The 21,579-nt window shown below is 51.0% G+C and overlaps 1 protein-coding gene across 1 annotated transcript; it reads left to right on the forward strand.

Moving 5' to 3' along the window:
* Positions 1–12,172: 12,172 nt before the first annotated feature.
* LOC104345588 (polymeric immunoglobulin receptor-like) lies at positions 12,173–18,827 on the forward strand. The gene is made up of 9 exons (XM_086476738.1): positions 12,173–12,209; positions 12,874–13,215; positions 13,485–13,814; positions 13,911–14,240; positions 14,898–15,102; positions 16,416–16,528; positions 17,033–17,071; positions 17,214–17,389; positions 18,738–18,827. The coding sequence occupies exons 1-9, from the start codon at positions 12,173–12,175 to the stop codon at positions 18,825–18,827; spliced, it is 1,662 nt and encodes a 553-aa protein (XP_086332864.1).
* Positions 18,828–21,579: the final 2,752 nt, after the last annotated feature.

Raw genomic sequence — 21,579 nt, forward strand, 5'->3', positions numbered from 1 at the left:
ACTGACCTTGCAGTACAATCCCCTTTTCAAGACAGTGTTGTGAATCTAAACAGGCTTATACTGACAAAACCCACAGCCAAGCTTCTAATTCCTCTCCAAACAAGCATCAGCGGAGCTTTGGTTTTGCATGGAAAAGAAAGGACAACCTTCTGCAAAAGCTGCATCATTTCACAGACCCCACATAGTGAAGGTGTGCACAAGTGGAGGGAATAGCACTGACCCACGTAAAGAATCCAAGGAATGCGAGAAAATTATGTCTGATTAGCTGCACTTCATGAAAGCAGGGAAATGCTTGTTTGTAGTTAAGCAATTAACTAAATTAGTTCGGGGCTGGCCAGCAGTAACGCAAACCTGTACATCAGGGAGGAAACTCGGAGAAACCCTATGGGCTAAGGTCTGACCAAAAACTCAGAAGGTTCCTCAGCAAACACGGTGTTGCCTGTACATTGTCTCCAAAAGGGCGAAGGAGCCTGGAAGGTTATTGCCTCCCCCAGCCTGAGCCCAACGCCTCATTTCAAGCCTGGAGCCGGGCTGGCTGTGGCCAGGCAGGACTGGCAAGCCGCTGTGTGGCTGGGCACCGTGGGCAATAACTGCAGCCCAGAGCCCCTTGGCCAGGCACGGGGATGGCTCTAACCCCAGCAGGGCTGGGGAGGCAGCTCTGCCACTCGGCCTGGGGCAGTTTCAGGGGTTGGGGGGGAGAAGTTTGGCAGGATTACGATTGTTGGTACCAAGAGCTGAGCAGGGCGCCGACACTGCCCCACACCCTGCACTGCAGGCGCGAGCCTGTCCCGATACACGTGGGTGACAACAAACACGGACCAGAGCTGAGGTCCCCCCTGTGCAACCTGGTCCACGTGACCTCAGGAAGGTGCCTCTGGGCTAATGGGGGGCCAAAGAGCAAGGGGGCTGCTCCACACTCACAAACTGGGTGCTCCCGTCCGCACCGTCCTACCCCCCTCCTCCCCGGACACCTGCTTGTGCCCGGGGCAGGGGCCGCCCCGGCTGAAGCCGGAGGCAGAAAGAGCAGCTCGGTTTTAGGGAGCCGCTCGCAGATGCTGCAAGAAGGTTTGTGGAGCTGTGAGGCGGCCACGCTGCCCTGCGAGAGCGGGATCCACCCGTCAGCAGCGGGGCTCGACTGGCGCTGGCACCACGCGGAGCCCCATGTCTGCTCTTGCGTAAGGTCCCGGCCCAGGAGCCACACAGCCCGCGGGGATAAACACCTTCGTTTCTAATTGCTGCAGACGTGTATCCAGCCTGTAAAATGTCCTCTTTTGCTTGCAGGATTAAACAGCAGCGCCTGCTTTTGGAACGGGGTTTGCCTGTGGTGAGTGATTCAACCCAGAGGACCCAGCAGCAGCAGCACTTCACCCCGTGGAAAAGGCACAGATCTGGAGTCGATTCCCAGAGGAATGACCCTCATCTCCTGTGGCTGTTGGTTTAATTTAGTCTCTTTTGTTTCCTTTTCCTACCAACCGGGCCATGTGCACAGCATGTTAACAAACATCACCCCATCACAGCTTAATGAGCAATCTTTGGAAGTGAGATTTCTGCTAGGAAGCCTAATCAAAACTTAGCTTTCATGCTTGACATGTAGGTTACACTGCAATTCTCCCTGGTTTTGACTAAACGCGAGGATTGGAATAGCGTCCTTTTTTCTCCCCCAAAACAGTTTGTTTTTAAGAGAAGTTAAGGTTCTGTTTCAGGCCAAAAAAGCTTTAAGAGAGACCTTAATGCTCCCCTCCTTTCTCATTGGATAAACAAGGCGAGATTCCTTTGAGACTGCCGTAGTCATGCATCTACATTATGCAAGTGCTATGCGGTAAGACAGAGCATGCTGGCGTCAGCAGTGGGTAAAAAGGAGCGGTCAGAGGAGAGGAGCATGTGGCTGAAAATGCACCATTAAAGCACGCAAGAGCTGGCTTCAGAGGGCTGACCCCTTCACTCAGAGCTTGATCTTGTATCTTCCTCTCCTCTGTCATTTGTGCTGTGCTCTCGCTGCCTTTAAAGTCAATCATTTGCACTTGAAAGTCTACAGCCTGAGGAGCGCAGCGCCGGGTGGGAACCTCTCCCGCTGCCTGTCTGCACATCGGCCGGTTGACGCCCGCCGGTTCCCACAGGCAGCCCCGGGTGTTCCCCCTCCGTGCGCGCAGGGGAACCCGGGGAGCAGCACCAGTCACAGCAGCCCTGCCTTTACAGTCACCCCGCTAATTGCTCCCCAGCCCTGGCCCGCTGGAGCAATCCCTCCGCGCCAGGCAGCGAGGACCACAGGGAGCAAAGCTCAGCTGCTCTGCTCTAACCCATAATCTATCGATTCAAAGGAAAAGATTTACCTTCACTCCAGCCCAGCCTGCCTCTCTCGTCAGCAGAGTCTCCAGCAACAAGCTGCTCCTCAGCCGAGTGCCTGTGGGTTCCCCACCATCAGCTGACGTAGGAGCAGCCAAAACAGCCCGTTTGGAGACTGGCAGGAGCCTGAGCAGGGGGCTGAGCCTCTCTTTTATAAGGGGAGAAGCTGGTGGGCAGCCAGGCGAGGTACCGGCTGCCTCAGCTGTGCTGCTCCAGCCCACCAGCACTGACACAGCTGATGCGAGGAGCTGCAGCCATGGCTGCTCTTCTCACAGAGAGGCAAGGGAGAGGCGGCTCCCACCTATTAATCCCTGTGAACGGCATTTGGGGGGGCCTGGGAGATGGATGGGAGAAAAGCGAGAACAGAAACAAAATCTACCTCCAGGTTCAGCCAAACTCCAGCTGAGTTCCCGGGCTCTTGTCTGGGTACCTCTGGAAGCAGACTCCGTACTACTTAATTCTGGGCATGAGTTTCTTGGAAGGCAAAACCACAGCAGACCCCAGCCAAAAAAACAGCCATGAAGGGAGATCATAATACTGCAGAAGTAACCTGGAGGGTTGGTAAATGTACACTCAGTGCCTTAATGCAGATTATACAGACTGTGTTTACGCGGTGCAACGACGTTAGAAAAGACCCAAAGAAAACACTCTGCTTTGCATTTTGCATGGAGTATTCACCTGCTTCTTAACTATCAGTCCCATACTGGCTCAGACGTATCATTTCCATGTCTACATGAGCCTGTCAAGACCTACTATCCCAATTAAAAGCATTCTTGTGCATATCTTTCATTACAAAGATCAAATTCAGGAGAAGTGTTTTGTTAAATTCTGGCCGTATCAAAGAACATCAGCTGTACCTGGCCACAGTCTCCAGGAGAAATTGCTCGTCTTAATAATAGACTTTGTCATGGTGCAGCAGCTTTGGCGTGGGTGTCAGCAGGGACCCTTGGGGCTGGTGTCCAGGAGGTTGGGGGTGTTGGGTTGGTTACAGTTGGCCCGACACATCTCCAGCTGGAGAACATCAAACCTGAGCTATGAGACTCAGGGTCCCGCTGGAGGTGCTCCAGCTCTGTGGGAGAGGACTGCAGACGTCTGAGGGTTTTTAACCCATGTCCCAGCGGGATTTGGGCAATAGCTTATGGGTTAGCCGATGTACAGAGCTGTCCCATCATGTTAACTGTGACTGGGCAGTAGGTGTCCTTAGGTGAAGCGAAGTTCTGCTCAGATCAATGAGAGGAGTGGCCTGTCCGTGCCCAGAACAACCTAGTGCAGGATTTGACACAATATACTCTGTGTTTCTCTCCATTACCTTTTTTTCCCCCATTCTTCGTTTCTAATGGAATTTTAAAAGAAAAAAGGCAGCCATGCGGCCCAACCTTGTCACCATGTGCGCAGTGCTTAGCACTGGAGAACTAATGACCTGCAGATAGAGAAAAGCCAGACAGCAAAGACCAGCTCCACCAAACACGTTCAAGCCTTTTACTGCTGACTCCTGCTGTGTTCAAAGGACCAGGGTTTTCCTGGTTTGAGTTTGTTCTGCTTTACTCACCAGTGATGCAAATTCATCTGGTGTCTTAAAACCAAACTAGATCCAAGGTTCCTCATTCCCGCTCTTAAAACCCGTGCTCTGGCTCTGCCACAGCAACCTCTGGTTCAGCCTCGGGGAGCCGCTGGACCACCCTTGGCATGGCAGGGGTGTGAGTGCGCGCCTGCTTTCCAGAGATCTCAGGTGCTCTTTGTTTCCAAATACCTTTTAACTTTGGAGTCCAATGGGAGATAGAAAGGGTCATTATTGTCCTTGTACAGGGGTTTAGGCGCAGTGATAACATATCTGCCTTGTTCCAAGTACACTAGAGCTTAATCATTAACTCCTGTGGGCACTGCAGAGCAAGCAGGGATGGATACGATTTATTAATAACAACTCTGACTGCAGACGAGCTGTGCTGAGATGCTGACAGCACCCTCGACAAATGTGCGTTGGTAAAACATGTGGGCCCAGAGCGCCGGCGCAGTGCCCGGTGCTGCGCGGCGCCTGCCGTGCCTCCCGCTTGGGCTGGTCGCGGGGGAGAGATCCACCGGCCGGCACGTGTTCGGTATAAGAAGGAAGAGAAATCCCCTGAACAAGCATAGCCCAGAAGAATAAATGCTGTAACTTGTCTGAAAGGCCTCTCCTTTAGCAGCAGAAGGCACAAGGCAGCGGTACCCCCCCAGGCGGGGTCCTTTCCGTGGGCTGCCATTGCTCTTTCCCTGCTGGAGCCACCCTCCGCGCCTGCTGCTCCCAGCTGCTTTGTCAATGGTGCTGCGAAAATGGTCTCTGTTGCTTCCAGCGCTGCTGCCCCTGCTGAATTCTTTTGCTTTTTTTGTTTGAAGGCGGTGGGGTCCCCAGATGTCGCCGCTCCAAAAGCTGAGGTTGGCTTGGGATGCCTGGGGACCTTGAGCAGAGACGGAGATGAGCGTTCCCGCCCCGCACGGGCGAGGAAGCAGCGCACGGTGGTGCCGCAGGTAAGGTTGCCTGTTGCAATCTGCCTCCACCCGAAATATCTTGCCACTTCGTTGCTCTTCAGAGCAACTCGGGACGTAGTACCTGGCCCGACTGGCTCCTCTCAGGAGAGCTCCTTTGGCAGCCGTCCCGCTGCGCCTGTCGCTGCCTTTGATCTCTCCCTGCTGAGGCAGGAGGTTCCCTCCTAAAACACGGCGCTGCATGGCGTGAGTTGCCTGTTTCTCCCACTTCTCCAGCAATTCTGCTCCTTTCTATCCGCACACGGGCTACGACCTTTGCTGGGGGATGCAGCAGTCCCAAGCCACATTCATCACCTTTCGCAAGGAGCCTGGGGGATGCCAGACCCCGGCAGGTTGCTGCCTGGGGGAAGCGGGTTTTGTGCACCCATGTGATGTCCCTTGGACATCTTTTGGGCATCGCACTGGTGTACAAAACCTGCTGCCCCCTGGCAGTGAGCCACGGGGGTCTGGCATCCCCCCTCAGCAAGCTGGCAGCATGGAACACTCCAGCACGAGTGGCACAGTGATGGGGAAGGGGACTGCCAGCCCCAACAGTGCCACGCCAGGGGACAGTACCCTCCTTGGGCCTGTGCTTAACCAGCCGGTAGCGGGATGCTGCTGCTCTGCCTTCAACCCCTCCCGCCCAGCTGTGCTTCCCTCCCTTCCAGATGTGTTCATTATTTTTTCCCCTTTTTCTGCTGGCTCCTGGCTGAGCGATGGCTTCTGCCCCTTTCAATCGCATGAAGAAAATGCAGGGCTGGAACAACCCCGTACCCAGAGAGGTCTGGGATCAGCATCCAGATAAAAAACAACATAACTCTCTAAAAGAGCCGTTTCCCAGCTGTGGCCTGGGGATGGCCGGGTGTCCCCCTGCTAACAGATCCGCAAGAAAACCAGCAGCAGGTAGCTCAGCCTGCTGCGTGCACGCTCAGGGCCGTGGGGCAGAAGGTCCAGCCTGCTCCAGGGGCAACCTCTGCAGCCGGGAAGAGGAGACCAGCCTCTTCCCTCGGGTTTAAGAGGCGTGAAAGAGCAGAGATGGTGCACGAAGCGCGGATCCGCCGGGCGCTGGGGATGAGCAGAGGACTCCGGGCTCTCCCCATCCCTGCGCAGGACCCTGGTCCTTCCTCTCGGCTCCCCCTCTCCGCAGGTCCTGCATCCCAGCACCACCACCACCACCACCACCACCACCACCAGCAGCTCTGGTGTGACCTCCCCCTCGGGATGCGCGGCGGGGGAGCGGCTGCCGCACGGACGCGGGGTGGCACTGCGCGCCCGCGGAGCCCAGCCCGGCCCCGCCGCGCACCCGGGGCTCGGGGAGGGGGCGGACCCTTTCCAGCAGGGACACTGCGGCTGGGGAGGGGAGAACCGCTGCCAGGGGTGCTGCCGAGGGGGGATTTCCACCCCGGGAGCCTGGAGATGCAAAGGGGGGGGGGGGGGGGGGGTTTGCTGCTGGCAGCGCAAACGGGGCGCTCGCCTTTGGGGTGCGCTGGGGTCCAACACCCTCCTTGACCCGCGGGGGTTAATCATAAATAATGCACAGGGATGGTCCTTGCCCTGTGCGCCCACTTCCAGCTCAGCCCCGCACCCGGGGGCTGAGGCTGGCAGGGATGGGGACAAAGCACAGCTGCCCCCGGCGGAGGGGACTTCGCCTTTCCCGGTGCTAAGGTCATAAAAATGGTTTTGGGAAAGAGAAGAGAAAGCAGGATACGTGGTAATTAACCTGATACCACAGTTAAAATGAATTATTAACATTGCCACAGAGGTAGAGAGGCTTTGCCTTATAGGAAGCAATAAAACAATTACAGGAACAACCTTTAAGCGCCCAGAACACCTCCCAGTCCCAGGGCGCGAAGTTGCCCCCAGACCCTTTGGTGCATCTCCAGAGCTGAGGTCTCCCCAGGGTGGCTGCAGGTCCCCACAGTGCTCGGTCTGTCTGTCCTTACCACCCCGCTGCAGGCGTCGGCTTTACCCCGATGGCAGCACGTGGGGTCCTGCAGTGACACTGCTGCTGGGCGTCACCAGTTGTCACCCAGAGAGGAGAGCTGGGGTGACCAGGCTCTTGGAGACCTCTCTCACCCCAGAATGAGGTTTTCCTGCAGGGCAAGGGCAAGGACCACCCGCTCGGCTCTGGTCCTCAGCTCACCCTTGCAAACCCCTCTCTGCCTCGCAGAAGCGGCACCAGCTCTGCTTCTCCTTTGGGCCCTGGAATGGAAACCTGCAGAAGCACCTCTGAGCACCGGGGGAAGGAGCTGCGCCCCAAACCATCAGCTTCCCCCTCGGCATTGCTCGGCAGGGTCTCACTGGGGAGGAGGTTTGTCAGGGGTTTCAGACTGAACACTTGCAGCACGGGGAAATGACACCGAGTAGTCTTAGGCGTTCCCCACCATCAGTTTTGTGCATCACGTTTTGTTGCTAATCCAAGGGCAATCCTATTGCTTTGCTACTGATACGGTAATAAATGTCCTTAGGTTAATTCTGCTGAAGCTTAATCAATGTTGAGAAGTTTATTGCACAGGTTTGGTACAAAACCACAATTAATGCAATATAAATAATCATATAATGATAAAGAAAGCAAAACTGCTTTACAGAGATTTATCTTCATCCAGGGAGATTCCAAAGTGCTTCAGTGATTGACTTACACAGAACACAATCTGTTGTCAGAGCATGCCAGCGCACAAGGAAGGGAAGTGCAGGACCTTGGACCCCACCAGCGCACCACCGGGTCAGAACAAAGACATTTCTATCAGCTCTCCTGAACCACTCGCCACTTCTCACATGGTGAGCATTATCCTGCAAACCCTGGAGATACGCAGAGTGCTGGGACCAGCCCAGGGCATTCTCAGAAGTAGGTTTTTTTTCGACCAATCATCTTTGTTTGAATAAAAACCGGATCAAAGTCACTCGCAGTAACGCAACAGTTACTATGTCCACACAGGTTTGAAATAACCATCGCCACATCCGCACTTCCCTCAATTAAGATTATCTGGTTTGTGCAAAAGAGGATTTGTGTGTGTGTGTGGACGAACAAACTGCCCTTCGTTACGCCTCCAGATCCTGTGAGGCAACGGGCTTGGCCATTATCACAGAACAACCCGTAATTGCTCACGATGAACATACCTGGGCTTCGGCTGGACCTGCACAGGGGTCTGGGTTTGGTGATGGATGATGGTGCCTCTCCTGGGGCAACGCATTGCTGGTGATGAAGGTGATGTCCTTGTGGAAGAGGCACCCGAGCATGCTCTGCCATGCAAGCAGGTGCTTCAGGGAAGAAAAAACAGACTAAAAATAAAAAGTGTTTGTTGGATAAGCGGCACTGGTACCAGCGTGGCGTCATCACTTGCTTCATTCTCGTTGCAGGGATTGTTTTACAAGAGACCTTGAAGCAGAAACTGTCTTTTTGTCCTGTATTCACAAAGAGTACGGGATCAAAAGGCAGGCGTGAGCTGCATAAAGCATTCGGGTTCATTCAAACCGCAGAAGTTTGAGGAAACACACACAAAGTTCTTACTTGGTGCGAAGTTCTGCCTGGAAGTGGTTCGCAGCAAATGGCATTTTACTACTACTGTTCAGAAACAGTTGCTTAGTGCTAAAACTTTGCAAGCTGTCTGTAGAGCAGGGGAATTCCTCTCAAAACTCTTGCAATTTCTGCTCCCGGCCTCTTCACTTTTTTTTTGCCCCCTTCCGTGATATCACCCTCATCATCAGGTGGCTAAAAATGACCATTTTTGGGGTTCCACACTCAGTACATAAGTGGCATCTCTTCCATTCCTCTAAGTATTTTGACCATCTCCAATTTGCTCAGCAATGCACATCGAGACTTCAGAAAAATTTTAGAGCATCCATTTTTAGACTCTGGATATCAATACATTAAAAAAAAAAGAGTTAAACATCAAGATCCAAGCAAAGAGTAACTGAACTGCAGCTGCAAAAACACTTTATTAAACTAAATGCAAACTGGAGGCAGAGCAGGAGAAAATTTCCAGCAACAGAAGCGTCACAATCTAAGGTAGGTGATCCTCAATTTGCCCTTAAAATACTGTTGTTTGGAGTACAATGCTATTGTACAGCAATTATAGGAGCTACCTTGGTGGATTTCACCTATGGTATGTAGTAGACCTGAACTTTAAAATCATTATGTCTACAGTAATAGATGTTGTATAAAATAACTTATGCTGATTTTTTTTAAAAAGGTGGCGTGCCTTTTTTTTTCTTTTTAAAGCTATAAATCAGGTTACTGTGGGTTTTTGCCAAGAACACACGCAAAAATGATGTGGACAAGGTAGGATCTTATGCAAGCTAACACAGAGACTCTGCCCAGTTACGCAGCAGCAGGTAGCTCCCTTTGCGTGGTGGCAGGATAATGGTTTAATCAGACAGGTGCAGAAAATTGATCAAATAAATATTTTCATCCTACGAAACTGAAACAAAGACAGGAAAAAAAAAATCCAACCATCCATGGTTTACCTCTTAGTAAAGCCTGCATTTCTGGGATTTATCATTCTGGCTCTTTCTTTTCTCTTTCTGCTTCTTTTTTTTTTTTTTTTTTTTAATGTGTATTTGCTGGTTAAAAAGAGCGGCAATACAAAACACCTCCTCACCTAAAGCCTAAGACTAAATGAGATTAAGATTCAGCTGCAGCTCTGTCCTGCAGGTAGGAAGCCTACATCAGAGCTCACTCTCTGTGGGCATTTTCATACAGAGCCCATGGAGAGCTCAAAGCAGCTCGATGCCCCAACAAGAGCAGACACGTGGTGAGAAAGACCTCGGTGAAGGTGCTTTGTTTTGGCTTCCATCTAATCCCTAAAGCGTTTGCAACATGGGTCAGGTCCCTGCTCAGAGCTTCCTGCGCATCAGCCACCCCCTGCAGCTCGGACAGCGTTTTCAACACCAGCAGAAGTTACCCGAGATAACTGGGCAAGCTTTTCCTCCTGGGAAAAGTGAGATCCCCTCGTCAGCAGCTTGAGAGCCCTTCGTGGTGGTCATGGCAGGCACAGCTCATGCTCTCCGAGGCTCTTTGCTGACACACTGCATGTTGCCGCAGGGTGGGGCGAATAAGGGGGTTGTGAAGCAGTTGTAGGTGACGGTGTAAGTGTGCCGCTCCCCCTCTTAAGGAGGCAAGGAGCTTGTAGATGCTTCACATCTCTGTTGTTAACGGACTGATGCTGGGGAGAATTTAGGATGTTAACACCAGCCCAGGATGCATCTGCTTAGGAAAACTCTTCATTCAGATGCTAACCTGACTATCAGGATCACATCAGCTGGGCCAGCACGTGACGAAATTTTGTCCTCCAGTTGGCAAACGGGCAACTGCTTCATTACTTTCAGCATGTCAGGACTTCTTGCCATGTCCCGAGCCCAAAAATGAGGAAGAGCGGGAATACTCTGGCTCAGCTGTAGTGGTGTACATCAGAAACTATTAAACGAGGATAGGGATGACATTTTCCCTGATTTCTAGGTGTAAATAAGGATTTTCAGCTCTTCCAGGGCATTCTTGTTAGCTCCTCCTTGCTTCAGGTCCTCCGGATTGGTGGGCATTATGGCACTGAATAAAAATCACCATTTTTCAAGTCACCTCTCTGGTCTGTCGAGCTGCAACGAGGAAACTACTGAGGCTCTGCTAAAGCCACTGCCCAGTGCCCAGCGACGCAGAGCTGGGGCGACCCCAACATCTTCCTCGCTCTTTGCTGAGGCCGCAGAAAAGCTGTTCTGCGCGGGCAGATGTGGCCGGCCAGCTGCGCCCCGACACGTGCCCATCCCCACAGCGGAGCCGCCTCCACCGCCTCGTACACGGGGAGAAACAAATGGAAGGGAACCCGCCCGAAGAGGATGCGGTGCCAGCTGCGCCACCGCAGCGCTTCAGCCTGCGCTGCCCGGGGAAGAGAGCACTTCTGCCCCGCGCTTCCCACCAGCCGGGCAGCGGCGAAGGGGAGAGCTGCCCAGGAGCTGGGAGTTCGCCGCTGGGTGGTCCCCAACACAGGGCGTGCAAGACCCAGCAAGGGACTGGTGCGAGGGCCGAGCCCATCTCCCGCTCCCCTGCAGCGCGGGGGGCTGGAGGGCAGGCAAGCAGCGGGCTCTTGTGGGCATCCAGCCCGAGATGCTGACGCCAGCGGTAGCTGGCAGGACCCAGCTTGGCACAGGGGTGGGTGGGAATGAGGCTCACGGTGGCGTTGAGCCTCTCTTGTTTCCTTGTTCGTATTTCCTGAATGCTTTGAAGTGATTCCAATGCACCAACAGGTAGAAATAAACCACGTGATTTGCACCTACCGAGGCTTTAACTGCAGTGGGGGTTGAGCAAATCTCAAACAAAGAATTTTAGTAGAGGCTCTTTGGGATTAAAAAACCGCGGTGATTAACAGTCAATTTTTAACTCAAACAAGGAAGCAATTCCTATCTGAAATACAGACACTAAACACTGTTTCTGTTTGGATCTGAAAATGGATAACAACGATCTGTACGAAGATAAATTGTGGGGAAGAAAAATAAAAAAGGAAGAAAGCTGATTGGGGCGTGGCAGGAGATGTTTAAGGATGTTGACATTCCTGAGACCTGCAGCATTTCCTATTGTTTCTTGAGCTGAAAAAAAGAAGAAAACTTAACTTCTCTCCTCTCCTCTCCTCTCCTCCTCTTCTCTGAGAAGAGAGAAAAGGGAAGAAAAAAGAAAAGAAAATAGAAAATGAGATAAAAGAAAAGAAACACCTTGGTGGCGCAGGTGTGCAGACAGCAGACTGGGTGGCAGGGCAGGACCAAGTGTCCCATCTCACAGCTGCTGCTGGCTCCTCAGTGCAGGTTTGGCAGCCACCGAACCGCCCTGGAATGGCTCCGTACGTGCCCCACTGGTGCGGGTGGCAGCACGGCCCAGCAGACCGCAGCAGTGCCGGCGGGGGCTGCTGCTCGGTGGCTGCGGTGCCGTGGCTCAGCTGCAGCACCGCAACAGGTCCCCTCGCCAGCCCGGCAGCTTTCGGCTGCCACTGACCTGTCACTACCAGCAAAGCCTTTAGTAACCATCCTACCCCCACAACAGAGGGTTTAAGGCAGGAGTGTGAGAGCTGCAGAGCGCTGTTAGCACTGCTTTTCTTTTTAAAATTCCCTCATGTTTGGGCTGGGCCATGTCACGGGCTGGGAGCCACCAGGGACATCCAAACGTCCATCAGAGCCACCAGGGACACAGATGCTCTGCTCCAAACGGCCGTCAGAGCAACCCGGGTGCTTTACCTTGGCAGATCCCAGCCACAATCTCTCTCCTCTGTTTGTTAACACAGACATCAGCAAAATCCCATCTCCAACGTGGGATTTTTGAAGTCTGACGAGCGAACGTTCGTGAAGGCTGGACATGGCGGTTCTCTTTCTCTTAGCAGCTTTGCTGCAAGGTGAGTCACCAAGAAACCGCTCTGCAGCCACTCACACTGACGAGAACAGGCAAAGCTGGAACCGGGGGCATGGCCACGTCCCTGGCTAAATCCTCCCTTGGACACTAGACACCTCCACCTGCAAAACAAACTAGTCGAACCTCCCTGCCCGCGAGAAGTCTGCAGAGAGCTAGCAAAGGCATGGCCAGAGCTGGGAAGGAGAATCCCACCGCTCCGTTGCTCAGCACTGCAGACAGCCACTCCTGCCTGTGCAACGCATCTGCAGGGAGGAGAAGGTTGCCAGATCAGACAGAGTTTGCAAATGCCAAAGGGTGTTCTTCGATGTTTGCTCTTGACTGCTGCCCTCGACGTTTAACTCCAGGCAGGACTGTCAGGGCTGCTGGGGGTTTGGGGTGTCCATGCCCCCATCGAAGGTTTCCCCGTCTGTGCTGTGGCACAAGGCAGTGGCTCTGCGCTGCCAGTTATCCTCGAGTGGGTAATGTGGCGCTCAGGGAAGGTAAGACACCACATCCAAAATAAACTCTGAACTTTCTGAGCCAGATATCCCCCTGGTGCCACTCATAATCATGCCACTGACTCGAAGGAGCTGTGCTTGGTTTCGCCAGGCGAGGATCAGGTTGTCTCTGAGTAACCAGCAACTCCTGTTTCTTTCTTTCCCCAAAAGAGCCAGTTTCAAGCACCTTGTACGGATCCAGGTTTCTGACAGGTGAAGTTGGAGGATCTGTCACCCATCAGTGCTTCTACTCCATCACACCAGCCAACAAACACGACCGAAAATACTGGTGCAAAACAGCAAAAAGCGGAACTTGCTACACCATCATTTCTACAACCGGCTACACCTCAAAAGACCATGTGGGGCGCGTGTCTCTCAAGGATATCCCCCAGAACGGCACCTTCACGGTGACAATGACAGAGCTGAAGAAGAACGACACAGGGACCTACCGATGTGGCATCGGCACCACCAACAGCGACCTGTATGTCCGCCTGAACCTGACAGTTTTGGCAGGTAGGATGCTGGCAGGGGAGAGGGGAGGCTCCGCTCTGCCGGCAGCCCAGCTCGCAGGGAGTGGTCTGGGGATGGATGCTGGAGCACCAGCGCACAGCAGGCATATCAACTTCTTCTACCCCACACTATTAACCGGATATTTACAATGATAGGGTACAAACCCACCCTGATTTGGCCAAATCAGCCGTTCATAAATGTAAAAGGAATCTCCCTCCTGCCTGGCTGGGGACTGCCTGCTGGACAGTGCCTGCCGTGCTCTCTCCCTACAGATGCTGGCACGTTGGGGCCGACCGAGATCATCTGGGGGGAGCTCCGTGGCTCTGTCACGGTCCTGTGCCCACCTGGGGACACCCAAGGTGGCAAGAAGAGGTTCTGGTGCAAACTGGGGAGAACCGGCTGCACTCTCATAGCTGATACCGATGGCTACGTGGGAAAGAGTTACCAAGGACGAATCTTTATCACCCCTCAGGAGAGCTCTGGAGCTTTCAAAATCTTGATAAATGACTTAAAAAAGGAAGACTCGGGGCTGTATAGGTGTGGGACAGGAAGGCTCAGTGGCCGGGACAGCCCATGGATGGTGGCTCTGCGGGTGACCACAGGTAGGTCGGGGCACGGGGGCCTGCACGTGCTGCATGGTTCCTTGCAGCCCCAGATGAGGAGCACGAAATGCTAACGCAGTCCTCTCCAACCTGCAGCCTCCACCCTTCCCAAGAGACCAAAATTTCTCAGCGGCACAGTCGGAGGCTCGCTGTCTGTGAAGTGCCACTATGATCCCAAGGGCAACTATGAGAAGAAGTATTTGTGCAGGTGGGAAGAAGCCAGATGCTCGCTGCTCGTGGATGCCGATGGGTTTGTGCACGAGTCCTACAAAGGGCGAATACAAATAGCCAGCACCGACCAGGAAAATGGGACTTACACAGTGGTGATGAGCCACCTGAGAGAGGAGGATGCAGGATGGTACTGGTGTGGGGCTAAAAACGGGCACACAGAGCACACATCCTCTGTGAAGCTGCTCATCCAGAAGGGTAGGTGGTGGGATGGCTCGGAACACAATCAATGCCTTTTCTTTTTCTAAATCAATCCTTCCTCTACCCCTTCATGGGCATGAGGACCTTAAACTCTCCTTTGTACTATGCATAAATATAACATTATGAGAAACACCAGCTATACATTTTGCCTTACATTTATGGGCAAGTAAAACAGAGGTGATGGCAAAGGTTTTCAGAGGCAGGGCTGTAAGCTGGGCTTTCAGAGGAAATTTGGTTTGTTTGAATTATATTATTGATTATTTATGGTGCGAACCCCTAGCATATGACGTCCTGATCCTAGCAAGTGCAGCACAGAGACGTACTTTGTTCAGAAGATAAGCTGAAGCCTATCTTGCCATTTTAGAAACTGCCTCATGTAAATACACAGATCTGTGCGACTGTTCAGCTGGCAAAGACAGAAACAGTGGGGTTAAAGTATGAATGGTTGCCAAGTACTAATGGGTTTTCGTTAGTACTCCCAAGCTGCTGTCTATAAGACTCAAAGGAAAATAGAAATACCTGGGCTTGGTCATATCGTGCTGCATATTTTTTCATGCCGAGATGCAAGGTGAAATGCATAAATCTTTGGTAAATCTAGCACACTGCCTCTGCAAAAAGATGGGCACTCAAGCCTCAAAATAATTTTCTCTGTAGAAGTCTGGTCTTCACAAAACCCAGAAACGTCCACTCTTGTGAAACTCACTTCATCAAGTCCAGCCGCCTCCAGCCCACCCACGCAGAGGAGCTCCACGGCCCTGATGTGCACGACGGGCACTGCCACCGAGACCACCAGCACCCTGCTGCCCACTGCCCGCCCCGGCACCTTTGTAACCTCCCCGAGTGGAATCTATCACGAGAGGTAAGTTCACGGCCACGTTTCTCATTGGCACTAACTCGGTGATTTACGACCTGCCTGCCCCATTTCCCAAGGCCCTGCACAGACTGTGCACAGGTTGCGAGTTGAAGACACCAGTAGGAGACACTAGTAATTCGGGAAGCAGAAGGCAAGGTTACCTCATGTCTATCTGTGGCACCTATCTCTGAACTTGTCTCTCAACCTTCTGGTGCTGGCCACTCCTGTAGATCAGACGCCAGAGTCAATAGATGTGCTCCTGTCTGTTTTCCTTGCTCCATATGGAGACAGGACATTAGGAAACACTAGGCTTGAGCAATAACGCTGGTGAATCAGTAGCTGCCGCACACTTCCCTGCACACATTATCCAAGCCCTACAGGCAGCCAGTGTTCGGGTGCTCTGTGCCGTGTAAGGAGCGATCTTTGGACAAGGTTAATCAAAAGGCTGTGAGCTATTTTGCCCAGTGATTATTCCTCGTCTTGTCTGCAGAAAGCCTTGCGGCTCACCCCAGTGCCAGTGGTATTCCTGGTAAATTTACCATCTGTGCTTCCTGCCATGCAGGACGGCCGTGAGCAGCTCTTACCCCTTGCACCCCAGCTATGGCCACCATCCAGCGCTGAGCGAAGAGATTTGCATGGTTGGTGCAGGCTCACCAGATATTGCAGTATCAGTCAGAACTGAAGATAAACCACGAAGTCCACAAATCCAGATTAATATCCTGAGCTGTCCCTCTATGCACCTCAGAGCTTGCATCTGCCCCAGGGACACCCAGCACCAGAAACACCACCGTCTCCATCCCCAGCCTCCCTCAAGCCACGTCTTCCTGCCATCCAGCCCGAAAGAGGAGGGGAGAGCACGTTACAAGTTGTGCTCTTGTATAAAGGGTCAGTTTGCGCTGCTCCTGGCAAAGCTCTGTCTGCTTGCGGAGCTCTGAGAGCATTTAGATAATTTTTGCAAGGAGACAGCACACAGGCTCTCTCCAACAGCACGAGAGTCTACCACAACCCACAGCGAATGCTTGTGAATCTGAATGGTGAAAATGGCTCGTTTTTCTTTTGGAGGGGCTCAGTCAGCTGGGAGCATAAGCCCCACAAGGTACAGCAGAGGTAGCCATAGAAATCACTTCCTCATAAGCCAAGATTCAGATCAAATTATTTAATCTCTACCTGACTTTGTTGACTGTTCTCCTTTGATTTAGACAGCTTTATATAAGTCCATTATATTATTTGGTGTAAAAACAACAGCCTGAATTAAGGTGCTTTAGCCACCCCGTAGCTGATTCAAAATCCAGTTTAATTCTGATGGTTCATCTTTCCAGCTCATCAGGTGACTCGCGCCTGCTCCCAGTTGTGTTGCCAGCTCTCATTTTACTGATCGTCATCACTATCGCTATTCTCATCCTGACCAAAATAAAGCTTCAAAAGAAGATGGGTAAGTTGGCCAGATGGCACCTTTCGGGTTGCAGTTGTTGTTTTGCAATGGCTTTGCTTGTGATTTTTGAGAAGAGCTGGAGTCAGACCCAGTGAAGATTTCCATCTCTGGAGACACGAGTCCATTCTGCAGCCAGCGCAGCCTGAAAGTACAACTGTACTTGCAAGAAAGCGATGTCCTGGAGACGTTGCCGTCTGGGGTTTTTTTTTAATATGCTTAAACAAAAAGCAAATGAAGGAAACGGAAGTTCTGGAGTCCTGCTGAAAGCGAGGTTGAGTTTTTGTGTATAGAAGATTTACAGCTCCATGAGTGCTTGGAAATCCTGAAGTATAAAGGGCAGGGACCTGGGCGGCATGAGCAGATATTTGCTGGGCGGCTTCTCAGGGCTGAATCCAGCCTGTTCAGTGCAAAGCTGACAAAGACTTGCCCCAAAAATCCTTGCTAATGGCTGATTTCTCAAGAATGCACACATGTATGTTACTCTGCAACATATTATGTCCCTAGAGATAAATTTGGGGGCAAAAACCTTCAGCGACAACAGAGGTGAGTGGAAATACGTTTTTCACAAGCATGAAACTGGGAAACAGTGGGCCAAATCCAGTGTCTCTTATGACATGCTGGTGTATTTAAACAGGCGCTAGAGGAGGTGTTCCCTCCACTGCATGTGCATGTTTTTGTTTTTAAGGAGAAGAAGGAAGTGCCGCAGGAAACCTGGAAGCCGCGCCGATTCGGGATGGTCTGAACCCTGTGAAAGAGGAAACGATGGAGGAAGCCTCGAAAAAGTGCAGAAATGCAGGACAGACTCTGGCCAATGTAGATGGGAATTTTCTGGAACTGGCACTGCAAGCGTCGTCTCCCTTGGTAGAAGATAATAAAACCAAATTTTAAGCAGAGGATTTGCAGCTTGGGGTGAATTATGATCCCATAGTCCAGGATTTATGTTCCAATGCCAAAACGTTGCCTTTAGTCCTTACCAAGAGATGTTGAGCCACAGATTTCAAAAGACTTGGATTAAATCCTATATGAGGTCTATAAATTTATTATAGGATTGATTATAATTTTTGCTTACGCATAGTAAATATGTTATCGCTCTTCCTGCTTGCTTTTTCAATAAATTCTGATTGCTTATGACCTCCTGCAATATTACACAGAAGCAATTGTTGTTCACTGTGTTGCAATCATATAATTCTTTTTTTGTCCTACTTGTGCAGGATAATCTATGCTGTCCTTGGAAGATTCAGGCTAATCAACTTATGTGCAAGACTCTGTGTCTTCTGGCAAAATATAAAACCAGTGGGCCTGTCCTGGAGTACAATACTCGTTAGAGAGAAACTCTTATAGAAAACATCCGAGCAAATATTTTAAAGTATAACAAATTTGTGGAAATTCTTGTCAGTGAAGAGCGCTCTTGTCCATTAAAAAAAAAGATCAAACAGTAGAACAGGGGTTCAAAAAATTTGGTGATGGCATTTCATATTCTCATTACAACGCACCTAGATCCAAACTCTCTGATCGTGCAAGCCGGTGAGAATATTTTAAAGTCGGACAGAAGCAGAGGGAAATCAGTGACTGTGACGATTTGCACCCTCTGGAGCAACGTGCCACCTCTGTGCACAGGACCACATGTGCTCGTATTTCTTTTCCTATTTGAAACATCCACTGGCTTGATCAGAAGCAGAAAGCAGATCTACAGACATCACATTTTTAAAGCTACTTAGAGAATATATCGTAGGCGTCAAAAGAAGCCTTCAGAGGGGCTTTAAAACCAAGGCCATAGAGGTTCAAATCTGGAATATTTTGTGGAGATTGATACAACTTGCTAAAACTCTACAAAATACACACCTCCTCAAACCTTGAAAATAAACAACATTCTGCAAAAAACTTCTAAAAAGAACGTAAACCAGGATTTTTAATTGTGCCTTTTGTTGCTAAATGTCTGTTTGGGCTAAAGCCTGGGATAAGTCTCCCCTTAAGCTGAGCGGGAGGTTGACTCCAGAAGTCCCCTCCGCCCAGTGTTTTTCCAGATTTCTTTCCTCACAACTCCCTGAAATATCACACCCATTTAAAATACCAAGTTTGGCATAAACTCAGAAAAACCCACAAAATCACTTGTAAGAGGCAATGCCAGATCACAGCTTTTCTTCTGTTTGGGCGTTGTTGGTTTTTTTTGAGGGCTTTTTTGTTGGTTTTGTTTGTTTGTTTTTTACAGCAACCCCAGCAGCGCAAAGAAACACTTTTCAAGGTGACTGTTGAAGACCTGGTGCAGAACCCTCTTCTGTCAAAGCCCCCATGTACATGAGCTCAGAAGTTTCCCTACAGAAAGCCGAGGCGCTTCTTGCGGCTCCCTGCCCCTCTCAGAAGCCGAGTGCCGAGTGCCCGCGGGCTGCCCAAATGCCACTTGCTTCGTGGTTTGTAGAAGAGAGAATAAAATAGCACGTCCGTAATGGAGCTATTTGTGTGCAACCCTGACTGTCTGCTGCAGAGGCAGAGCACCCCGAGGGAGAGGGAAAGCTGGGGAGGGGGTGTGGGAAGGCAGGACCCACGTGGCTACAGGTTTGCTGAGTGCTAAGCAAAAACTGAGGATTTTCCAATATTTCTTTTAAAAATCTTTATCTGTATGGTTTTGCAACGCATAAACTGCATCTGACTTCAAACTATCAAAGACGCCCAAATTCTCAAGCGCGATTTTTCCTCCACTTCTTCTGCAGAACCTTCCACAGCTTCAAAATTGAAACGTTTCAGCCCAAATGCAGCCCAGATGCAAACAGTACCTTTGGTTTGTATGGTCAGATTACATGCTACACACTGCGCTTTGGCCCGAAAAAAAAAGCAAGCTCAGGGTTGTTTGTTTTCTGAAGGTGCCAAAGTGCTTTGGAGCCTGTGACTTGGCAGGAGGATGTTTCCTCCTCTATTGAGGTAAGTAAATATATTTGCATGAGACAACGGATCTGCTTTACCAGAAACCTTAAGGGTGAAGACAGTGGCTTGGTTAAAGAAACTGTTCGTTTGCCCTAGACCAACTTTTCTTCCCTGAGATGCACAAGCAGTTGCAGGTCCCTGTGGCCGGTTTCTGCCAGGACCTCCTCCACCCACGGCCATGCCACCTTCCTCCTGCGCACCCTCTGCGAGCCCAGGCCCTTTAAAACACATCTCCGTGCAACCTGCAGGATTGAGGCAAGCCGAGCAGGGAAGGGGACAGGCTGGCACCCAAAGGAGAGGTGCCTGGGAGAGCGGGAGCTATAGGAAAGCAAACACACCTGCGCCTGTTGTGGCCAAGCAACCGCAACCATGTCCAAGAACAAAAAAGTAACGCCAACAGCGGCCAGAGAAGCAGCACTGGTGGAAGGACACAGCTTGCAAGGGGATCAGCGTGTGTTCCCACCTAGGAGAGGTGGTGGCCGTTGTCTCAGCTCAAGGTCCCCAGCTGATCACCCTGTGATCACAAGCTCAGGAGCCAGGTCAGTCCTTGCAGCGAGGGGCTCTCCTGCCCAGGACGACGGGAGACACGGTCACAACTCAAGGATGACGTTGCAATGCCAATAAAGGGGAGGGGGCTGGCTGGACCCTTGCGTTCTCAGTTAGACTCAGACCCCATAAGGCTCTCCAGTGTCTTTGTGCCAGTTGTAGGCACCTGTCTTGAAACTAAGGAATCGCAGCTGCTCGAGCTCTCCGGGTCCAAGCACAAAGCTGTCTCAAAGGTAGCCTCCTCCCTTCCACAGACCTGACCCCACGCAGCCACCAGGCTCCTTCCTGAAGGAGGCAGAGGTGCCCTGGACCATGCGCGGGAGCCCACCCTTGGGGTGGCTGTTGTGCAGTGGCAATGTGTAATCAGGAGGTAATTAACATTCCTCAAAGTGAGAGCAGGGCTGGGACATTGGGCATTGGCTTCCCTGCTCTCATGTGGGGTGGTGCTCACCTGCCAGAGTTTTTTTGGATGCTACTCCTTTAAGGCACAAAGGTGGAAATACGGAGCTAGAGGTACGAGGAGTATTTAAAACTGCCTGGCGCTGCCAGAGCCCCTGTCTGCTGCAGCAGGGAGGCAGGACACCCGCAGGAGGTCCTGGGGTCGGCCACCGAGACACCAGCAAAACTAGGAGCAGTCAGTCCGAAAGAACAAAGCAAGAAGTACAAAATAGTCTGCAGAAGTAACTTGGAGTGTAAGTAATGCTTCTTCGTTATCTTTCTGAGATACAAACAAACTCTTTTGTACTACCGCTCTGAGACGGGGAAGGAGAGGAATACAAGCCTTGAGACGCTTTTGAGGGCTCTTCCTCGCACATGTGTGAAGGGAAGCAGCAGTTCTGAAGCAACAGTGAATAGGTCTTGCCGGTGGGGAGGGTGATTTCTTTTGAGAGAAGGTCAGAAGCAGAGGATGAGGCTTATGATGTTTCTGTTTTCTTCTCTGGTGAAGATTTTAAATGAATTTAATTAAAAGATAATTATCATCACAATATTTGCATTAAGATTTAAGATAGAAAATAACAAACGTTAATAAGTATTACTGCAGTAATCTGGACTGTTGCAACTTAGTCTATGGTCATTACAGTCTTTTGAATCACAACACTGAGATAATCATCAGGATGCAGATTTTGAAATTTAAGAGAATTGGTGCAGTTATGTCCTAAACAAGCTCTGAAGAACTTCCGAGTTTATACAGTTAAAAGGAAGAGAAATAGATACTGAAGCGTAAGAGAACGGGATGTATGTGGTGTCCTAAAACTGAACTAAGAGAAAGCTGGCAGACTCCTTTCACATTTAGACCTACAGAAAAGGGGTGGGCTTCTACACACCTGAATTCTTATTCTGCAAAGGAAACATTCATGTAGGACTTCTAATACATTTCATCTGAAGTACAGAGAAACAGCACTTCCTGAAAGCAACTGTGCTGCTGTTAACGACAGGTTCACTGGCACTATCATCCATCCAGCAACTGTCACTGTACAGACTGTGGCTGCACAGTAAGTGCTGTTGGATCACAGTAAGTTCCTGTGCCTTGCAATAAGAGTAGTATTAAACTAGAATAGCAGCTTAATAGCGTGGAAGGTGGTTTC

The sequence above is a fragment of the Leptosomus discolor genome, chromosome 21, assembly GCF_034619465.1.
Source record: "Leptosomus discolor isolate bLepDis1 chromosome 21, bLepDis1.hap2, whole genome shotgun sequence".
NCBI lineage: Eukaryota > Metazoa > Chordata > Aves > Leptosomiformes > Leptosomidae > Leptosomus > Leptosomus discolor.

Bases quoted from the DNA above. Each gene is read 5' to 3' on its own strand.
- LOC104345588 (XM_086476738.1), top strand. From the start codon at position 12,173: ATGGCGGTTCTCTTTCTCTTAGCAGCTTTGCTGCAAG. The intron at 13,815-13,910 runs GTAGGTCGGGGC...TCCAACCTGCAG, and splicing joins GGCTCTGCGGGTGACCACAG to CCTCCACCCTTCCCAAGAGA. The intron at 14,241-14,897 runs GTAGGTGGTGGG...TTTTCTCTGTAG, and splicing joins GAAGCTGCTCATCCAGAAGG to AAGTCTGGTCTTCACAAAAC.